The sequence below is a fragment of the Nerophis ophidion genome, linkage group LG08 (assembly GCF_033978795.1).
Source record: "Nerophis ophidion isolate RoL-2023_Sa linkage group LG08, RoL_Noph_v1.0, whole genome shotgun sequence".
NCBI classification, from domain to species: domain Eukaryota; kingdom Metazoa; phylum Chordata; class Actinopteri; order Syngnathiformes; family Syngnathidae; genus Nerophis; species Nerophis ophidion.
The window spans coordinates 13,816,101-13,838,433 of NC_084618.1; the positions used below are offsets into that span (position 1 = coordinate 13,816,101).

General features: G+C 38.8%; 1 protein-coding gene across 1 annotated transcript in view; it reads right to left on the minus strand.

Moving 5' to 3' along the window:
- Nucleotides 1–20,674, minus strand: part of morn5 (MORN repeat containing 5) — a 33,194-nt gene extending 12,520 nt beyond the window's left edge. The window contains exons 1-3 of the mRNA XM_061907310.1: nucleotides 20,403–20,674; nucleotides 12,451–12,562; nucleotides 12,252–12,383 (exon numbers count right to left, since the gene is read on the minus strand). Of these exons, the coding sequence (XP_061763294.1) occupies nucleotides 12,252–12,383; nucleotides 12,451–12,562; nucleotides 20,403–20,549 (391 nt within the window). The 5' untranslated portion in view covers nucleotides 20,550–20,674. The remainder of the gene's footprint in view (nucleotides 1–12,251; nucleotides 12,384–12,450; nucleotides 12,563–20,402) is intronic.
- Nucleotides 20,675–22,333: the final 1,659 nt, after the last annotated feature.

Sequence of the window (22,333 nt, forward strand, 5' to 3'; positions counted from 1 at the left end):
GACCAGGGCCAATAGTCATCATTACAAACAAGGACAGGAGCCAATAGTCATTATTGTGGACCAATAGTCATCATTGCAAACAAGGACAAGGGCCAATAGTCATCATTGTGGACCAATAGTCATCATTGCAAACAAGGACAAGGGCCAATAGTCATCATTGCAAACAAGGACCAGGGCCAATAGTCATCATTGCAAACAAGGACAGGAGCCAATAGTCATTATTGTGGACCAATAGTCATCATTGCAAACAAGGACAAGGGCCAATAGTCATCATTGTGGACCAATAGTCATCATTGCAAACAAGACAAGGGCCAATAGTCATCATTGCAAACAAGACAAGGGCCAATAGTCAACATTGCAAACAAAGACAAGGGCCAATAGTCCTCATTGCAAACAAGGACCAGGGCCAATAGTCATCATTGCAAACAAGGACAAGGGCCAATAGTCATCATTGTGGACCAATAGTCATCATAGCAAACAAGACAAGGGCCAATAGTCATCATTGTGGACCAATAGTCATCATTGCAAACAAGGACAAGGGCCAATAGTCATCATTGCAAACAAGGACCAGGGCCAATAGTCATCATTGCAAACAAGGACAGGAGCCAATAGTCATTATTGTGGACCAATAGTCATCATTGCAAACAAGGACAAGGGCCAATAGTCATCATTGTGGACCAATAGTCATCATTGCAAACAAGACAAGGGCCAATAGTCATCATTGCAAACAAGACAAGGGCCAATAGTCAACATTGCAAACAAAGACAAGGGCCAATAGTCCTCATTGCAAACAAGGACCAGGGCCAATAGTCATCATTGCAAACAAGGACAAGGGCCAATAGTCATCATTGTGGACCAATAGTCATCATAGCAAACAAGACAAGGGCCAATAGTCATCATTGTGGACCAATAGTCATCATTGCAAACAAGGACAAGGGCCAGTAGTCATCATTGTGGACCAATAGTCATCATTGCAAACAAGGACAAGGGCCAATAGGCATCATTGCAAACAAGACAAGGGCCAATAGTCAACATTGCAAACAAAGACAAGGGCCAATAGTCCTCATTGCAAACAAGGACCAGGGCCAATAGTCATCATTGCAAACAAGGACAAGGGCCAATAGTCATTATTGTGGACCAATAGTCATCATTGCAAACAAGGACAAGGGCCAATAGTCATCATTGCAAACAAGACAAGGGCCAATAGTCATCATTGCAAACAAGGACAAGGGCCAATAGTCATCATTGCTAAGGAGCTAGGTGCTACAGTACTAAAGTGCTAGCATGTAAAACAACAACCGCTACTATGTTAGCATTTCTGGGTCATCTTTTGGCAAAAACTTTTTGTTAAATGTGCTTAAAGCGCTAAAAGTGCTAACAGTGCTAAATGGCGTCTTCTGGTAAACTGGTGCTGGTTTGTGTTTGGCGTGTGTTGGACAAGTCGGACAGGAAGTGGACAATGTTATCGCTAACTGGATACGCTATAATTGGGAGCCATGGCGCCGAGTACGCGGGTTCAATCCAATCATCATTAATGCCTGCTCTTCTGCCGGGGGGGGGGCGGGGCTTGCGGCCGAGGCAGAAACCTCTTGACCCGGCGCCGCGCCGCACATCGGCGGCGGTAATTACCTTTGGAAATGTTTGCAGCTGCTGATAGGTCCAATTGGCCCCGCCTCCTTAAAAAAAAATCAGCCTGAATCTCGGAGCAGGTAGGAAAAAGAAAAGATGGCAAGGAGTTTGCGGCGTGAAGTGGCGGGCAAATGACACACAATCACCCGCCACAAAGGAGGGGCCCCCGTGCTCCCACCAGCCCGGGGGGTGGCCGGGGCCCCCGGGGGACGCTCAAGTGCGTGCAGCTGGAAGAGAAGGCCCCCCACCCCGCAATTAGCTCGCGTCTCAGCGCTAAGCGCCGCATTATCCGTGGCGTTTGGCGAGCACCAGGAAACCACACCAAGAAAATAAAAAGGCCTTCCTTTCACTGAGGTGTCTGAAGTGGACCAGAAGTTGTTTGCTCCTAATTGTCAGGCTTATCTTGATTTGACAAATTTACCACTTGATGCTTTTCTTTGGCGGGAACACAAAAAAAAAAAAAAAAAATGACCTGCAGTTTGATTTGGCAGCTTAGTGGTTGTCGGAGGACTCATTATAGCGTCGCACATAATTACCTCTCACTTTGCACAATTGATTTTTAGCAAGAAAAGATCTTTTATTTTTCATCTGCATATTTATTAGTGACTTTTTATCCTGCCAGGAAATGCTCACATTTACGCGAAATAAAAAAAAGACGTTGAAATGATTACGGTTGAGGAAATCATTTTTAATGCGCTGAACATTTGACCTTGGAATCTTTTTATGTGTTGGTCAAGAAAAAACATTTTAATGAGCTGTCAATAATGTAAATATTATATATTTACATTACGTTTCATAGATAATAATAACATATAATATCCATCCATCCATCCATTTTCTACCGCTTATTCCCTTTCGGGGTCACGGGGGGCGCTGGCGCCTATCTCAGCTACAATCGGGCGAAAGGCAGGGTACACCCTGGACAAGTCGCCACCTCATCGCAAGGCCAACACAGATAGACAGACAACATTCAATATATTAAACATTATTAAGTGTTGATAATGGGAAAAAAATATATATCCCATTATGATTAAGTATTTTTATTTGATTGACTATTATTATTTCATTATTTTTTATGACATCTCCATAATTAATATGTGAAATATAATATTATATATACACAAAATAATATAATGAATATTATTATTTCAGCAAATGAACATTTAGGTATAATTAAAAACAAATAAATGTTGTACATTGAACATTTGTTAATGTTGGTAAAGAACAACATAATTTTTTTATTTCACTACTGTTGAAGTATATTATTGTTTCATTATTTGGATGATACATCCATAATTAATGCATCAATGTAATATTAACTATAAACCACATTTTATAATGAATATTTGTAAATATTATTATTTCATCAAATGATAACATTTATGCTCAATACAAAATAATTAAACACATTGAACATTTTTAAATGTTGGTTATGAACAAAACATTTTTAATTTCACTTTAGTTTAAGTATTTATTTATTTTATTGTATATTATTGTTTCATTATTTATATCACAACTCAATAATTAAAAACATATTTTATAATTTATGTGAATTTATTTTAGTTGTATTTTTTCCCCCAGTATTACTAAGGTATTTTATTTTATTGAGCATTATTATTTCATTATTTTTATGACACTTCCATAATAATGTATCAAATATTATTTTAGTTGTATTTTATACAAAACCAATAATATATTGAATATTTGTATGTGTTGGTCAATGAAAGCATTTTTTATTGAGCTGACAACTATCTTAATATTTTTTATTTTAACAAAATGATAACGTTTATGTTTAATTGCTGCGATGAGGTGGCGACTTGTCCAGGGTGTACCCTGCTTTCCGCCCGATTGTTGCTGAGATAGGCGCCAGCGCCCCCCGCAACCCCGAAAGGGAATAAGCGGTAGAAAATGGATGGATGGATGGATGTTTAATTGAAAATATTAAATAAAATATATTCTATGATAATCTTATGGGCAAAAACTATGATTAAAGTGGTAAAGTTGTATTTTCATATGCACTTTAATTTTATTGTCAGTTTGAATAAAAAAAAAATATTTATTATTCATTTGTTTATTTATTTTAGCAACACATCATTTTACATGGATTTATTTTTCATCTGATCTTTTTATTATATTGATAATTACGATTTAATTATTTTTATGACACATCCATGATTGAATATTTTATAATTTATGTTATATTATTTGTTATTTGTTCTATTTTATAAAAAATGTTTTTATATATAGATATGTACTTTAACTTTTAACTTTAATGTGTATATATATATATATATATATATATATAAATTTAAGAAATTATAACATTTATGTTTATCAAAAATACCTTATTTTTTATAATATATTCCCAAGCGCAAAAATTATGACTAAAGTGGTTCAGATGTTTTTTCATTTGCACTTTGATTATACTGACAGTTTAGTTAAGATACTTATTTATGACTAATGTGTTTATTTATTTTAGCAAAACATAATTGCATGTCAATTTGTTTTTCATTAGTTTCTATTTTATTTTTTGGAGTGCTATTATTTCATTATTTTTATGATACCTTCATAATGAAATATTTTATAATTGATGTAATATTTTGATACAAATAAAATAATAATGTATGCGTTGGGCAATGAAAGCATTTTTTATTGAGCTGACCACAATCTAAATATTTTGTATTTTAGGAAATAGTTTAATATATTTTTATATTAAAAAATATATGTATATTATATGATATATTGTTCCTTCATTTGAGTATTTATGTTTGTAATCAGCCTGACCTAAGCCTGGTAAACTGTAAGTAGGCTGGCTATAATTATTGAATATGATTAAAAGTAAGATGACTATTCAGTGTGGATATTACAGTGGGCCCCGGATCCGTCTGTAGTGGAAAAATGGAGAACCCCTGAATTACAGGAAGCGAGAAAGGTCCCAGGCTAAAACGTATAGGCATGATAGAGATGACCTGTTTGTTCTGTGTGAAGAAGTGTCACTGCAGACACACACACTATGTGTGGCCCCTGGCGCCCAAAATAATACCTGACCACTTGGGGAATATCCACTATTGTTCTGCATCTTGGCGCCGGGCCAGCGAGGCGTGTTTTGTCGGCGTTAGCATCGGTAACTAAGGAGCACGACATACACATCTGCAGATGGATGTGAAAGTCATGTCAGATCTTTCAAATCAAACAAGCTGACTTTTATCTTGTCTTACGTACAGAAGCTCCTTTACGGTCCCTAAAAGCAGATTAGATAACGGGGAGGGGGGGGGGGGGCAGACCCTGTCTTCCATGATCATTGCATCCTGCCGGACGGGAAGACGTGAGGCAATAAATCCCCTCTTTAAATGCCCCCCGACACTTCCTTGGCTTGCAGAATAAATCCCTGCAGGATACAGGAGCATCCTCCCCTACATTAGAGAGAGTGTGTGTGTGTGTGTGTGCACACACACACACACACTTGCTGCTAGAAGTGCAACATTGTTCCAAAATCCACTCGCTCTGCGTGTAAAGATCAAAGGTCGCATTTGAGTAGTGGGAGTTCCGCAGGGTTCCATCTTAGGTCCCTTTTCGGTGCGTACATCTGACCTTTTTATTATATTGACAATCACGATTTCATTATTTTTATGACACCTCTATGGTTTGATTATATTTAATCATTTCTGTAATATTATTTTATTTCTGCTTGATAAAAAAAAAACAAATTAAATGAATAAAAATAATAAATAATGCTAACTTAAAAAAAAAACAATAAATAAAATGTGTATATATATATGTATAATTGGAGTTTGCATGTTCTCCCCGTGAATGCGTGGGTTCCCTCCGGGTACTCCGGCTTCCTCCCACTTCCAAAGACATGCACCTGGGGATAGGTTGATTGGCAACACTAAATTGGCCCTAGTGTGTGAATGTGAGTGTGAATGTTGTCTGTCTATCTGTGTTGGCCCTGCGATGAAGTGGCGACTTGTCCAGGGTGTACCCCGCCTTCCGCCCGATTGTAGCTGAGATAGGCGCCAGCGCCCCCCGCGACCCCAAAAGGGAATAAGCGGTAGAAAATGGATGGATGGATGGATGGATATAGAGCTAAAGTTAAAGTCAAAGTAGCAATGATTGTCACACTAGGTGTGGCAAAATTATTCTCTGCATTTGACCCATCACCCTTGATCACCCCCTGGGAGGTGAGGGGAGCAGTGGGCAGCAGCTGTGGCCGCACCCTGGAATAATTTTTGGTGATTTAACGCCCAATTCCATCCCTTGATAATGAGTGCCAAGCAGAGAGGTAATGGTGGTTTCCATTTTTATAGTCTTTAGTATGACTCGGCCGGGGTTTGAACTCACAACCTACCCATCTCAGGGCGGACACTCTAACCATTGTGTATATATACATATATATACACATATATATATATATATATATATATATATATATATATATATATATATATATATATATATATATATATATATATATATATATATATATATATATATATATAATGTATATATATATATATATATATATATATATATATATACTTGATTTAAAAAATGAATAAATAAATAAATACAAAAATAATAAAAATAAAATAAAATTATGAAAAAAATAAAAATTATATATATATATACATATATATATATTTGATTTAAAAAATGAATAAATAAATAAATAAATACAAAAATAATAAATCAAATTCAATTAAAAAAAAAAATATATATATACATATATATATATATATATATATATATATATATATATATATATATATATATATATATATTAGGGGTGGGCAAATTAATGCGTTAATTACGCGTTAACTCATCAATTTATTAACGCCGACAATTATTTTATCGCACATTTGCGTATGTTGTTTACATGCTTTTATTTTGTTAACGCCTTTTCTTAACAAGATGGCATCTCCCGGATGTACTTCGGCGTGGAGGGGCTCTTGGTAAAGATGGAACATTTGGAAAAAATACCGGACAATTCTGCAAATTTCATGGCTGGCTTACAGCGTGGTCACTCCGGGATCACTTACGACCGCCAGACAATTCTGAATGTGGATAGATCGGGCCGTTTTGGACTGAATGATGCGTGCTTGCTAGACCGGCTAGCTAGCATGGGAATACTTTGCCGGCTACATCCAGCGGCCTGTGAAGCAGCGGAGTATATGTGTTGTCTGTCTATTTATGAATAACGCAGACGAGGAGTGTTGGCTGAGTTCTTAATGTTTGCTTTCAGAGCGTGCATATCACAACATACAAGATGCCGTCATGGCGACACACAACCTATACCGGGCTACCGCGCATGCTCGTCACTCCTGTTGCATGCTGGGTAGGGTAGTACTTTTTTCCCTGGCTCATAACATCACAATATAGTACCATGTATATGATGCGTTCAGTTTATCAAAGCACCAAGCAAACAATCGGAAAATTCCCATCATATCAATTCCTAGATATGGTCATAATTATTTTAAGTGCACTACGCAGAATAAACACAACATTATTAATATTGCTACTACGGATAATTTGATCAAAAATTCCCTAAAACAGCCCACTACCTATAATATAGTTTTTTTAAACATAAGATTCCTGATAAAAAAAAATGTTTCTGCTGTCACCTCAGAAATTGCCTGTTCGGATGTTATGATTGTGGCTCAGAGATTTGTATGTAGATTATATTTATTTTCCATAACAAACAGGATAACTTAAATACCCTGGCAGTGGCAATAATCTTAAATGTTTGTATTTACATTTTTTGAGTTGATTTTCATAAAATATGCTATTTAACTGCTACTGTTTAACAAGGACTGATTTAAATTGTGTTTGCACAACAAATGTTTTGGCGCTTTTGTTCATGTGGGAGAATATTCCAATAAAGGTGCACTACACACTACTTTTGAATTCATTATTGGACTTTGCGTATACAATGCAGTTAATCGGGATTAATCGGAGAAATAGTGCGATTAACTTCGATTAAAATTTTGAATCGTTGCCCAGCCCTAATACATATATATATATATACAATTGTTTTATTTGTATGTGTTGGTCAAGGAAAGCAAATTAAAATATTTTGCAATTTTAAGAAATGATAACATTTTGTTTATCGAAAGTACTTTTTTTAATACATTCCTACGTGCAAAAATTATGACTCAAGTGGTTCAGATGTTTTTTCATTTGCACATTGATTTTAGTGACAGTCTAGTAAGTTCTCCCCGTGAATGCGTGGGTTCCCTCCGGGTACTCAGGCTTCCTCCCGCCTCCAAAGACATGCACCTGGGGATAGGCCCCTCCCACCTCCAAAGACATGCACCTGGGGATAGGTTGATTGGCAACACTAAATTGGCCCTAGTGTGTGAATGTGAGTGTGAATGTTGTCTGTCTATCTGTGTTGGCCCTGTGATGAGGTGGCGACTTGTCCAGGGTGTAAACCGCCTTCTGCCCGATTGTAGCTGAGGTAGGTGCTAGCACCCCCCGCCACCCCAAAAAGGGAATAAGCGGTAGAAAATGGATGGATGGGTGTTTATTTATTTTAGCAACACATAATTGCATGTCAATTTGTTTTTAGTTTTTTTTTCATTAGTATTATTATTTGATTATTTTTTATGACAATTACATGTTGTTGTTGTTGTCATTTGTGGGAATCACATTAATATAAACAGAATACTAATACATCTGATCTTTTTATTATATTGACAATTATGATTTCATTATTTTTATTACAACTCTAAGGTTTAATTATATTTTATAATTTCTGTAATATTATTTTAGTTTTATTTGATAAAAAATTACATTAAATAAAAAATAAAAAATACAAAATAATAATAATAATAAAAAAATATATATAGACATTTTTTTATTTGTATGTGTTGGTCAAAGAAAGCAATATTTTGTAATTTAAGAAATAATAACACTCATGTTTATCGAAAATATTTAATTTTTATAATATATTCCTAAGTGCAAAAATTATGACTAAAGTGGTTCAGATATTTTTTTATTTGCACTGTGATTTTAGCGACGGTTTAGTTAAGATGCTCATTTACGACCAATTTGTTGGTTTATTTTAGCAAAACATAATCGCATGTCAATTTGTTTTTCATCAGTTTTAATTTTTTATTTCAAGTATTATTATTTCATTATTTTTATGACAATTACACATTGTTGTTGTCGTCATGTGTGGGAATCCCATTAAGAAATGTGATTTTTAGTCAGGGCAGGTTGTCCAAATGTTTTCCACTGAGGGCCAAACACCAAAAAGTAAAAACATGCGGGCCCCATTTTGATATTTTTCCATTTTCAAAACCAATAAGGTATATAGTTTTTATTTTAAACCTTTAAGGCTCCCCTCAAGTTTGGTCTCGGGGACCCAAAAGGGCCTCAGTCATAAAAATGTTTAAAATATATATATATATTTTTTTAAATGCTTAAATCTCCAGATCAGGGGTCACCAACCTTTTTGAAAGCAAGAGCTACTTCTTGGGTACTGATTAATGCGAAGGGCTACCAGTTTGATACACACTTAAACACATTTTTTTCTTTTTACAAAAGGTTTTTTGTAGAGAATAAATGATGAAAAAAACACTTAATTGAACGGTTTAAAAGAGGAGAAAACACGGAAAAAATGAAAATTAAATTTTGAAAAAGTTTATCTCTTTTAAAATTCAACTGGAAAAAAAGAAGAGGAAAAACTAGCTCTTTTTGAAAAAATTCAAAGAAGAATTTATGGAACCTCATTAGTCATTTTTCCTGATTAAGATTAATTTTTAGAATTTTGATGACACGTTTTAAATAGGTTAAAATCAAATCTGCACTTTGTTAGAATATATAACAAATTGGACCAAGCTATATTTCTAACAAACACAAATCATTATTTCTTCTTGATTTTTCCAGAACAACAATTTTAAAAGAAATTCAAAAGACTTTGAAATAAGATTTAAATTTGATTCTACAGATTTTCTAGATTTGCCAGAAAATTTTTTTTGAATTTTAATCGTAAATTTGAAGAAATATATCACAAATTATCTTCGTCGAAAAAACAGAAGCTGAAATGAAGAATTAAATTAAAATGTATTTATTATTCTTTACAATAAAAAAAATTCATTTACTTGAACATTGATTTAAATTGTCAGGAAAGAAGAGGAAGGAATTTAAAAGGTAAAAAGGTATATGTGTTTAAAAATCCTAAAATCATTTTTAAGATTGTATTTTTTCTGTAAAATTGTCTTTCTGAAAGTTATAAGCAGCAAAGTAAAAAAAATAAATGAATTTATTTAACCTTTGTCTTGTGTTAGACCCGTTTTAGTTTTTAAATGCATAAAAGAACCACATACATTTATTTTTATGCATCAAGGCTTTTTGACTTTGTCAGGAACCTCTATTTCAACAAAATACAACTATTTTTTTTTTTGTTTCACTAAATTATAAAATGCTCTGGTTGAAATTATGACCTTGGTGTTGTTAGGGTCGGTTTCGACCCAGTTATAAAAATAAGACCATAAAGCAATAAGTAGAGCCAAAACTGAACACACTGACGGCCAGCTCCTCTCCCAATCATGTGAGCTTTAGGGGATTTAGGGTCTAGCTCCATCCTATCTTGCCGATTGTATTGTACCATATGTCCCGGCAAGAAATCTGCGTTCAAAGGACTCCGGCTTATTAGTGATTCCCAAAGCCCAAAACAAGTCTGCGGGCTATAGAGCGTTTTCATTTCGGGCTCCAGTACTCTGGAATGCCCTCCCGGTAACAGTTCGAGATGCCACCTCAGTAGAAGCATTTAAGTCCCACCTTAAAACTCATTTGTATACTCTAGCCTTTAAATAGACTCCGTTTTTAGACCAGTTGATCTGCCGTTTCTTTTCTTTTTCTTCTATGTCCCACTCTCCCTTGTGGAGGGGGTCCGGTCCGATCCGGTGGCCATGTACCGCTCGCCTGTCTATCGGCTGGGGACATCTCTGCGCTGCTGATCCGCCTCCGCTTGGGATGGTTTCCTGCTGGCTCCGCTGTGAACGGGACTCTCGCTGCCGTGTTGGATCCGCTTTGGACTGGACTCTCGCGACTGTGTTGGATCCATTATGGATTGAACTTTCACAGTATCATGTTGGACCCGCTCGACATCCATTGCTTTCCTCCTCTCCAAGGTTCTCATAGTCATCATTGTCACCGACGTCCCACTGGGTGTGAGTTTTCCTTGCCCTTATGTGGGCCTACCGAGGATGTCGTAGTGGTTTGTGCAGCCCTTTGAGACAGTAGAAGCATTTAAGTATCACCTTAGAACTCATTTGTATACTCACCTTAGAACTCATTTGTATACTCTAGCCTTTAAATAGACTCCCTTTTTAGACCAGTTGATCTGCCGTTTCTTTTCTTTTTCTTCTATGTCCCACTCTCCCGTGTGGAGGGGGTCCGGTCCGATCCGGTGGCCATGTACCGCTCGCCTGTGTATCGGCTGGGGACATCTCTGCGCTGCTGATCCGCCTCCGCTTGGGATGGTTTCCTGCTGGCTCCGCTGTGAACGGGACTCTCGCTGCCGTGTTGGATCCGCTTTGGACTGGACTCTCGCGACTGTGTTGGATCCATTATGGATTGAACTTTCACAGTATCATGTTAGACCCGCTCGACATCCATTGCTTTCCTCCTCTCCAAGGTTCTCATAGTCATCATTGTCACCGACGTCCCACTGGGTGTGAGTTTTCCTTGCCCTTATGTGGGCCTACCGAGGATGTCGTAGTGGTTTGTGCAGCCCTTTGAGACAGTAGAAGCATTTAAGTCTCACCTTAGAACTCATTTGTATACTCACCTTAGAACTCATTTGTATACTCTAGCCTTTAAATAGTCTCCCTTTTTAGACCAGTTGATCTGCCGTTTCTTTTCTTTTTCTTCTATGTCCCACTCTCCCTTGTGGAGGGGGTCCGGTCCAATCCGGTGGCCATGTACCGCTCGCCTGTGTATCGGCTGGGGACATCTCTGCGCTGCTGATCCGCCTCCGCTTGGGATGGTTTCCTGCTGGCTCCGCTGTGAACGGGACTCTCGCTGCTGTGTTGGATCCGCTTTGGACTGGACTCTCGCGACTGTGTTGGATCCATTATGGATTGAACTTTTACAGTATCATGTTAGACCCGCTCGACATCCATTGCTTTCCTCCTCTCCAAGGTTCTCATAGTCATCATTGTCACCGACGTCCCACTGGGTGTGAGTTTTCCTTGCCCTTATGTGGGCCTACCGAGGATGTCTTAGTGGTTTTTGCAGCCCTTTGAGACACTAGTGATTTAGGGCTATATAAGTAAACATTGATTTATTCTCATTTTACCTTGTTATCCAGTACAAAAACAAACAAATGTCCAGACATTTGAGGTCAATTCAGTATAGAGTTGTTGACTTGCAGAGTGCACATTTCCAATTTCCAGCATGCAAAAATGAAAAAAATTTTTACGGAGAGAGAAGTTCTGGATAATATTTTTGGTGACCCCTGCTCTAGAGCTGTTTTTTTTTTAGTGGGCGCCTGCCCTAGGGTTAAGAAGTAGGAAAATTCCTGGAATTTTAGTTTTTAAACAAATAAAAAATGCTAGTGATGAGTGTTACATTTTGACATGATGGACAGGAGACATCAACACGTCTTCTCTCACCTGTCGTTCTCAGGAAGGTTCCGTCGTAGGAGGTGATGGTCCTGGTGGTGGGCTCGTAGAACCCGTCCCCGCAGTCGTAGCAGCCGCCGGGAATGTCGCGCGGCGGATGCAGGTCTGTGAGCTGGGATTCACCTGAATCGACACAAACCGGGTGACTACGGCGGTGGAGCCGGACCGGCCGACATGGTTTGACGGCAACCTGCGGGTCGGAGTCCGTGGCACCGCTCCGTGTAGAAGCGTCGATCCTGGCCGTCACAGTAGTCCCAGTCCTTCTCCTGGTAGGGCAGGCCGTCAGCGAAGGTGAACGAGCCCTTTTAATGGGAGGATGAGGATTAGATAGATGGATAGATGGATAGTACTTTATCTATTCCGTCAGGAGGGTTCCTTCAGGAAAATTACAATTTTCAGCACAATCCCATTCAAGATCAGACAAACATTACAGGGAGACAGAACAGGATTGATGACGGGTCTGCCGGCTTCCAGCGCCCCTTACAAAAAAGATGACATACAGGTAAACAAGGGGGATGGGGGAGAAAAAAAGAGAAGATTAAAATAAAATTTAAAAAATCGGTCTTAGCCTAGGCCCTGGAGTGGGGGTGCAGACTGAGGCCAAGGGCCCTTTGAACAACACCCAGTAAAGTTTTGGGAACTGAGGAGACACATTTTTTGCTTAACTTGTTCAACAGTCTCCTGCCTCATATTTCAGCCTTCACATGTTTTCAAGGTCTGGACTACAGGGCAGGCCAGTCTGGTACCCGCGCTCTTTTACTATGAAGCCACACTGTCATAACACCTGGTTCGGCATCGTCTTGCTGAAATAAGCAGGGGCGTCCGTGATAACGTTGCTCGGCTGGCAACATATGTTGCTCCGAAAGCTCTATGTACCTTTCAGCATTAATGGTGCCTTCCCAGATGTGTAAGTTAGCCATGCCTTGGGCACTAATACACCCCCATACCATCACACATGCTGCCTAGAACACTTTCACCCTACAACAGGGGTAGGGACCCTATGGCTCTAGAGCCAGATGTGGCTCTTTTGCTGACTTCCTCTGGCTCTCACATAAATCTTAGCTGACATTAACACGATAATTATGAATAATTTCGCTGGTGGAATTTAGTGCTAAAAATAAAATATAAAACATTCTCATGCATTTAAATCCATCCATCCGTTTACTACCGCACCTGTTCAATGGTAAGAAGTATTTTATGTCACGATAGGGGGGGTCGCAGCTCGCTGCAGGGTCGTTCCCCCAGGAAGGCAGACGGACTACTCGGGACATTGCATTTAGGTAAAAACATGATTTCATTTCAACTAAAAAAAGATACAAACAAAAAATCTCTCACAGTGGAGGCACAACTTGGGCTAAAGAACAAAGCTAACGCATAAACAGATTAAGAACATAAATCAAACAAAACTTACTTGGCATGGCATGAAGCACGAAACTATGGCAAGGCATGAAACAAGTCAACACAGAGCAAGAAAAGATCACATTGGGCGACTGACTGGCAAAGACGAGCTTAGATACTGCCTCTGATTAGTGCTCGGGAAGCAGGTGAGCAGGGGTTTTGTCCACCAGAGACAGGTGGACAAAATGAGTAACCAAGGAAACCAGACAAAAAAAACAGGAACTTAAAGAGTCCAAAGGACAAACAGCACATGGCCAAACAAAAACATGATCAACAGACATGACATTTTATTTATTATTGGTTAGCTTCAGAATAACAATGTTATTAAAAAGAATACAAGTCTTATTATACTCTAAAAATGTTGGTCTTACTTAAAAATGCACACATTTAGTTGTATTCAGTGTTAAAAAAATATGATATGGCTCTCACTGAAATACATTTTGAAATATTTGGCTTTCATGGCTCCCTCAGCCAAAAAGGTTCCCGACCCCTGCCCTACAACAATCACTAATACACCCCCATACCATCACACATGCTGTCTAGAACACTTTCACCCTACAACAATCACTAATACACCCCCATACCATCACACATGCTGACTACAAAACCAGCGAAGCGTTTCTGGGTGTTGTTGATAAATGGCTTCGGCTTCGCATAGTAGAGTTTTAACTTGCACTTACGGATGTAGCGACCGACTGTAGTTACTGACATTGGTTTTCTGAGGTGTTCCTGAGCCCATGTGGTGATATCCTTTACACACCGATATGGCTTTTCAACGCAGTAGCGCCCGAGGGATCCAAGGTGCGTAATATCATGGCGTACGTGCAGTGATTTCTCCACATTCTCTCAACTTTTTAATGATATTACAGTGCTTAAATGGTGAAATTCCTAAATTCCTTGCAGTAGCTGCTTGAGAAATGTTGTTCTTCAACAATTTGCTCAGGCATTTGTTGACAAAGTGGTGACCCCTCGCCCTGTCCTTGTTTGTGAATGAGTGAGCATTTCATGGAAGCTGCTTTCATAGCCAATCATGGCACCCACCTGTTCACCTGTGTATCGGCTGGGGACATCTCTGCGCTGCTGATCCGCCTCCGCTTGGGATGGTTTCCTGCTGGCTCCGCTGTGAACGGTACTCTCGCTGCTGTGTTGGATCCGCTTTGGACTGGACTCTCGCGACTGTGTTGGATCCATTGTGGATTGAACTTTCACACCTGTGTATCGGCTGGGGACATCTCTGCGCTGCTGATCCGCCTCCGCTTGGGATGGTTTCCTGCTGGCTCCGCTGTGAACGGGACTCTCGCTGCTGTGTTGGATCCGCTTTGGACTGGACTCTCGCGACTGTGTTGGATCCATTGTGGATTGAACTTTCACACCTGTGTATCGGCTGGGGACATCTCTGCGCTGCTGATCCGCCTCCGCTTGGGATGGTTTCCTGCTGCCTCCGCTGTGAACGGGACTCTCGCTGCTGTGTTGGATCCGCTTTGGACTGGACTCTCGCGACTGTGTTGGATCCATTGTGGATTGAACTTTCACACCTGTGTATCGGCTGGGGACATCTCTGCGCTGCTGATCCGCCTCCGCTTGGGATGGTTTCCTGCTGGCTCCGCTGTGAACGGGACTCTCGCTGCTGTGTTGGATCCGCTTTGGACTGGACTCTCGCGACTGTGTTGGATCCATTGTGGATTGAACTTTCACACCTGTGTATCGGCTGGGGACATCTCTGCGCTGCTGATCCGCCTCCGCTTGGGATGGTTTCCTGCTGCCTCCGCTGTGAACGGGACTCTCGCTGCTGTGTTGGATCCGCTTTGGACTGGACTCTCGCGACTGTGTTGGATCCATTGTGGATTGAACTTTCACACCTGTGTATTGGCTGGGGACATCTCTGCGCTGCTGATCCGCCTCCGCTTGGGATGGTTTCCTGCTGGCTCCGCTGTGAACGGGACTCTCGCTGCTGTGTTGGATCCGCTTTGGACTGGACTCTCGCGACTGTGTTGGATCCATTGTGGATTGAACTTTCACAGTATCATGTTAGACCCGCTCGACATCCATTGCTTTCCTCCTGTCCAAGGTTCTCATAGTCATTATTGTCACCGATGTCCCACTGGGTCATTATTGTCACCGATGTCCCACTGGGTCATTATTGTCACCGATGTCCCACTGGGTGTGAGTTTTCCTTGCCCTTATGTGGGCCTACCGAGGATGTCATGGTGGTTTGTGCAGCCCTTTGAGACACTAGTGATTTAGGGCTATATAAGTAAACATTGATTGATTGATTGATTGATGAGCATTCCTCAACTTTTTCAGTCTTTTTTGCCACTTGTGCCAGCCTTTTTTGTAATATGTTACAGGCATCAAATTCTAAATGAGCTTTTTTTTTTTTTTTTGCAAAAATTAACAAAGTTTCTCTGTGTGAACATGAAGGATCTTGTCTTTTTAGTCTTTTCAATTGAATATAAGTTGAAAAGGATTTGTTGTATTCTTTTTTTTATTTAGCATTTACACAACGTGACAACTTCACTGCTTTTGGGCGTCGTACATTTTCCGGCGAATTATGTCATTTGGCCCCCGCCTTGTCAAAATCTCCCCAAACTTGTGCTAATGTGTTATTGTGTTTGTTTTTAACGTTGTATTATTTATGACCAGCCCCCTATCTTTTTGTGTAATTATTTTGGACACCCCTTTGCTAATGAAATCAATAAAAAAAACAGCCTATCACAGGCGACAAAACAAATTATACGCCTAAATAAGACTTAAAATCTCCCTTGCTTGCAAATTGTTCTCAATGGGGCAGTTCGCATTCAACGCCCTGTGAGTTCTGCCTAGCAACAAGTGATCACAGCATGCCAGTGGTCGGCATAGAGCATGGGTGTCAAACTCTCAAATTTGGCCCACTGTGTAATTTAATTTGGCCCTTGAGGCAATATCAAATTAACATTAGAGCTGGTATTATAACACCGCATTCACCGCTAATACTCATACTTACCAACCCTCCCAATTTTACCGGTAGACTCCCGAATTTCAGTGCCCCTGCCGAAAATCACCCGGGGCAACCATTCTCCCGAATTTCTCTCGATTTCCACCCAAACAACATCATTGGGGACGTGCCTTAAAGGCATTGCATTCAACGTCCTCTACAACCTGTCTTCCCGTCCGCTTTTCCTCCATACAAACATTGTGCCGGTCAAACACTATATGCGGACTTTACACACAAACAAGTGAATGCCACGCATACTTGGTCAACCGCCATACAGGTCAAACTGGGGGTGGCCGTATAAACAACTTTAACACTGTAACAAATATGCGCCACACTGTGAACCCACACCAAACAAGAATGACAAAAACATTTAGGGAGAACATCCGCACCGTAACACAACATAAACACAACAGAACAAATACCCGCCTTGTATAAACAACTTTAACACTGTAACAAATATGCGCCACACTGTGAACCCACACCAAACAAGGATGACAAACACATTTAGGGAGAACATCCGCACCGTAACACAACATAAACACAACAGAACAAATACCCGGATCCCTTGTATAAACAACTTTAACACTGTTACAAATATGCGCCACAATGTGAACCCACACCAAACAAGAATGACAAACACATTTAGGGAGAACATCCGCACCGTAACACAACATAAACGCAACGGAACAAATACCCGGATCCCTTGTATAAACAACTTTAACACTGTTACAAATATGCACCACACTGTGAACCCACACCAAACAAGAATGACAAACACATTTAGGGAGAACATCCGCACCGTAACACAACATAAACACAACAGAACAAATACCCGGATCCCTTGTATAAACAACTTTAACACTGGTACAAATATGCGCCACACTGTGAACCCACACCAAACAAGAATGACAAACACATTTAGGGAGAACATCCGCACCGTAACACAACATAAACATAACAGAACAAATACCCGGGTCCCTTGTATAAACAACTTTAACACTGTAACAAATATGCGCCACACTGTGAACCCACACCAAACAAGGATGACAAACACATTTAGGGAGAACATCCGCACCGTAACACAACATAAACACAACCGAACAAATACCCGGATCGCTTGTACAAACAACTTTAACACTGTTACAAATATGCGCCACACTGTGAACCCACACCAAACAAGAATGACAAACACATTTAGGGAGAACATCCGCACCGTAACACAACATAAACACAACAGAACTAATACCCGGATCCCTTGTATAAACAACTTTAACACTGTTACAAATATGCGCCACACTGTGAACCCACACCGAACAAGAATGACAAACACATTTAGGGAGAACATCCGCACCGTAACACGACATAAACACAACAGAACAAATACCCGGATCCCTTGCAGCACTAACTCTTCCGGGAATGCTACAATATACACCCCCCGCTACCACCAAACCCCGCCAAGTTAATGTTGAAATTTACATCAGAAAGCTGCAAATAAGAAAGAGGCATTCAATTATTATTTTTTTTTTTATTTAATATTGATATTTTTAAATTATTATTATTATTATTATTATTATTTGAAAATCGATTTTGCATGTCACTATAAAGTTATATAAGCCTTGCTCGTTCAATATTCAATGCAAAACTTGTTCGGGTCCCTATTAAAAGGTTCATTTGTTCAACCTTGGCCCGCGGCTTTGTTCAGTTTTAAATTTTGGCCCACTCTGTATTTGAGTTTGACACCCCTGGCATAGAGAATAGCAAGATTGCATGAGTTTTGGCTCCGTTTAGTCGCAGTTCATAGTCGCCATGGCTTTAAAATAATAATAATGATAGGTTTGATTTTTAAAAGCACTTTACATTCATCATCATTTATTTTTATTCCTTTCATGAAAATGCATATATACAAGCCACGTACAATTGACACTGTCATTGTTTTTTTTGGTTTTCTTTCTTATACATTTCCATGATCAGAAAGGAGCAGGTGGAAGAATTATATTCTTATATTTATCTGCCCCTTTTTTTTTTAACACAAATTACAGTATTTTAGATGAATTATAACTGTTCCCTCCACCAACACCCAAACTCCAACATACTTTTCCATTTTCCTTTAAGCACTTTCACAATGACACGTCCAATCTAAATCAAAACTCAGTTTGATATAATTTCAGTTCTCTCTTTTTATAACTTTTTTAAATACAAATATATTCTTACAGCTTTTTAAGTCTTTGTTTAGAGAATTCCATGCTTTCACACCAACAACAGACAAGCACATTTGTTTCAAATTTGTTCGCGCTCTTGGATGTTTAAAATCATACGGCCTTCTGTGGTTCTCATCTTCAGATGTGAACACAAATAACTTTTGTATGTCCTTCGGAAGAACTTTATTTCTCGGTTTGAACATCATTAATAGTGTATTCAATTCTACAATGTCTTTTAGTTTTAGTAATCCTGACCTAATGAAGAGTGGATTTGTATGGTCTTTATATCCTACTTTAAAAATGATATGAATTGCTCTTTTCTGTGAAAGAAATAAAGGCATTATGTTGCTATGATATGTATTTCCCCATATTTCTGCACAATAATTGAAATAAGGTAGAATAATTTAGCAATATAACATTCTCATTGTGTTGTATGGAAAACTATATTTAACCTTGTTCAAAATAAATAAGCTTTTAGATACCTTATTTTTCACATGCATTATATGAGCTTTCCATGTCAACTTTTCATCTAAAATGACCCCAAGAAATCTGATTTCAGACACCTTCTCAATTTTCACATTGTTTATGGATAAACTAACTTCTATCTTTCTTTTATTACCGAATACCATATACTTAGTCTTTTCCAAATTTAAAGATAATTTATTTATATCAAACCACAATTTTAGTTTAACCATTTCCTCTTTAATATTATTGGCTAAAATGTTCAAGTCATCTCCTGAACAGTATAAATTTGTATCGCCTGCGAATAATACGCACTGTAAAATTTTCGAAACCTCACAAATATCATTTATATATAAAGTAAAAAGTTTGGGTCCTAAAATCGAACCTTGTGGAATTCCACATTCAATATTCATACATTCTGACCTATGATCATCGATCTCAACATATTGCTGTCGTTGATGTAAATAACTGGTTAACCAGTCCAGTGCAACTCCTCTGACTCCATAAGTATATAATTTAGAAATGAGAATTTGATGATCTACAGTGTCAAATGCCTTCTTTAAATCAATAAACACTCCTATTGTGTATTTATTTTGATCAACTGCAGTTGTAATCTCTTCAATAATGTTCATGATGGCCAAGCTCGTAGACTTGTTTGATCGAAATCCATACTGATTTTTATTTAATAATTACATTGAGCAAACAACCTCAAAGTGCTACAGTGCATTTAAAAAAAAAAAAAAAAACAACGCTAAAACCACAAAAAGCTGCCCCCAACAAGTATGTGTGCTAGAACTAGCACACATACATCCCCCAAAAAAAAAAGATTTTTAAAAAAAGGATATTTAAGCCTTTTTTAAAGGCATTTACAGTCTGTGGTACCCTCAGGTGGTCAGGGAGAGCGTTCCACAGACTGGGAGCGGCGGAGTTCGGAGCTTTTTTCCCCCGGAGGTTGGAGGAGGTTAGCCTGAATTGACGAGCATGATTGCAGTGATTGAGAGGTCGGTCTTTACAAAAGGAAAAGGCTTAAGTGAAACCTAATAAGTAGATGAAGAATAGTGAGTGATTGCTTTAAAAGGGGCCAGATGTATTAAGTACACACACACACACCTCTATCGCGATGCCATTCTCCCAGGTGGCCTCGTATTTGCTTCCATTCAGGAAGTGGAGCACCCCTTTGCCGTGGAACATCCCGTCTTTCATCTCCCCGACGTACTTGGTCTGCGAGGGGAAGGTGTACTCCCCTTCTCCCTCCATCCTGTGGCGGGAACACAGGTGATGTCAATCCCACTCTGATTGTTGTGATAGCCTTTGCTCGCCTGCGATTTAGCGTCGTCCCCTTGTAACTGCTTCCTGTCAGCTCCATTTTGAGTCTTGAAGTTGTAAACCCCGGTGGTCAGCAAGTAGACGCCTGGCAATAAAAACAGCAACAAATACTTTTAAGTCAGTATGGTTTTAACAAAAACATATTTTTTTTTAAGAACAAGTTAAAAAAAAATGTGTCAATGAATTTATGGAAACTAATGAAATGTGTGCAAAGACAAAAATAAGAACATTACACCAAAAAAATTGGCAAAAAATGTAAACATGCTAATGTTAAAATGCTAACAGTTAGCGTGTGTCAAGTACCATGTTATGACTCTGAGGTGTTTGGCCTGAAAATTGGCTAGAAAAGTAAACATGCTAATCATGTTTACAAGCTGCAAAATTAGCATGCTTATGTTAATATGTTACAATGCTAACGTAAACATGCTAACAGTTATCATATGTCAAGTAACGTGTTATATATGACTCTGATGTGATGGCTGTAACGTTGGCGAAAAAGTTAGAATGCCGTTAGCATGTTAACAGTTAACGTGTGTCAAGCACCAAGTCTTATAACTCAGAAGTGTTTGGCTGAAAAATTGGGAAAAAAATTTATGCTATATGCTACAATGCTAATGTGAACATGTTAACCGTTAGCATGTGTCAAGAACCCTGTTATATGATTCTGAGGTGTTTGGCTGCAAAACTGGCTAGAAAAGTAAACATGCTATTGTTAAAATGCTAACAGTTAGCATGTGTCAAGTACCATTTTATGACTCTGAGGTGTTTGGCTGCAAAATTGGCTAGAAAAGTAAACATGCTAATCATGTTTACAAGCTGCAAAATTAGCATGCTTATGTTAATATGTTACAATGCTAACGTAAACATGCTAACAGTTATCATATGTCAAGTAACGTGTTATATATGACTCTGATGTGATGGCTGTAACGTTGGCAAAAAAGTTAGAATGCCGTTAGCATGTTAACAGTTAACGTGTGTCAAGCACCAAGTCTTATAACTCAGAAGTGTTTGGCTGAAAAATTGGGAAAAAAATTTATGCTATATGCTACAATGCTAATGTGAACATGTTAATAGTTAGCATGTGTCAAGAACCCTGTTATATGACTCTGAGGTGTTTGGCTGCAAAACTTGCTAGAAAAGTAAACATGCTAATGTTAAAATGCTAACAGTTAGCATGCGTCAAGTACCATTTTATGACTCTGAGGTGTTTGGCTGCAAAATTGGCTAGAAAAGTAAATATGCTACAATGTTAACATTAGCAAGCTAACAGTTAGCATATGTCAAGTAACGTGTTATATGACTGATATGATGGCTGTAACGTTGGCGAAAAAGTTAGAATGCCGTTAGCATGTTAACAGTTAACGTGTGTCAAGCACCAAGTCTTATAACTCTGAAGTGTTTGGCTGAAAAATTGGGAAAAAAATTTAGCATGCTAATGTTAATATGCTACAATGCTATTGTGAACATGTTAACAGTTAGCATCTGTCAAGAACCCTGTTATATGACTCTGAAGTGTTTGGCTGCAAAACTGGCTAGAAAAGTAAACATGCAAATGTTAAAATGCTAACAGTTAGCATGTTTCAAGTACCATATTATGACTCTGAGGTGTTTGGCTGCAAAATTGGCTAGAAAAGTAAACATGCTAATATCAATATGCTACAATGCTAACATTAGCAAGCTAACAGTTAGCATATGTCAAGTAACGTGTTATATGA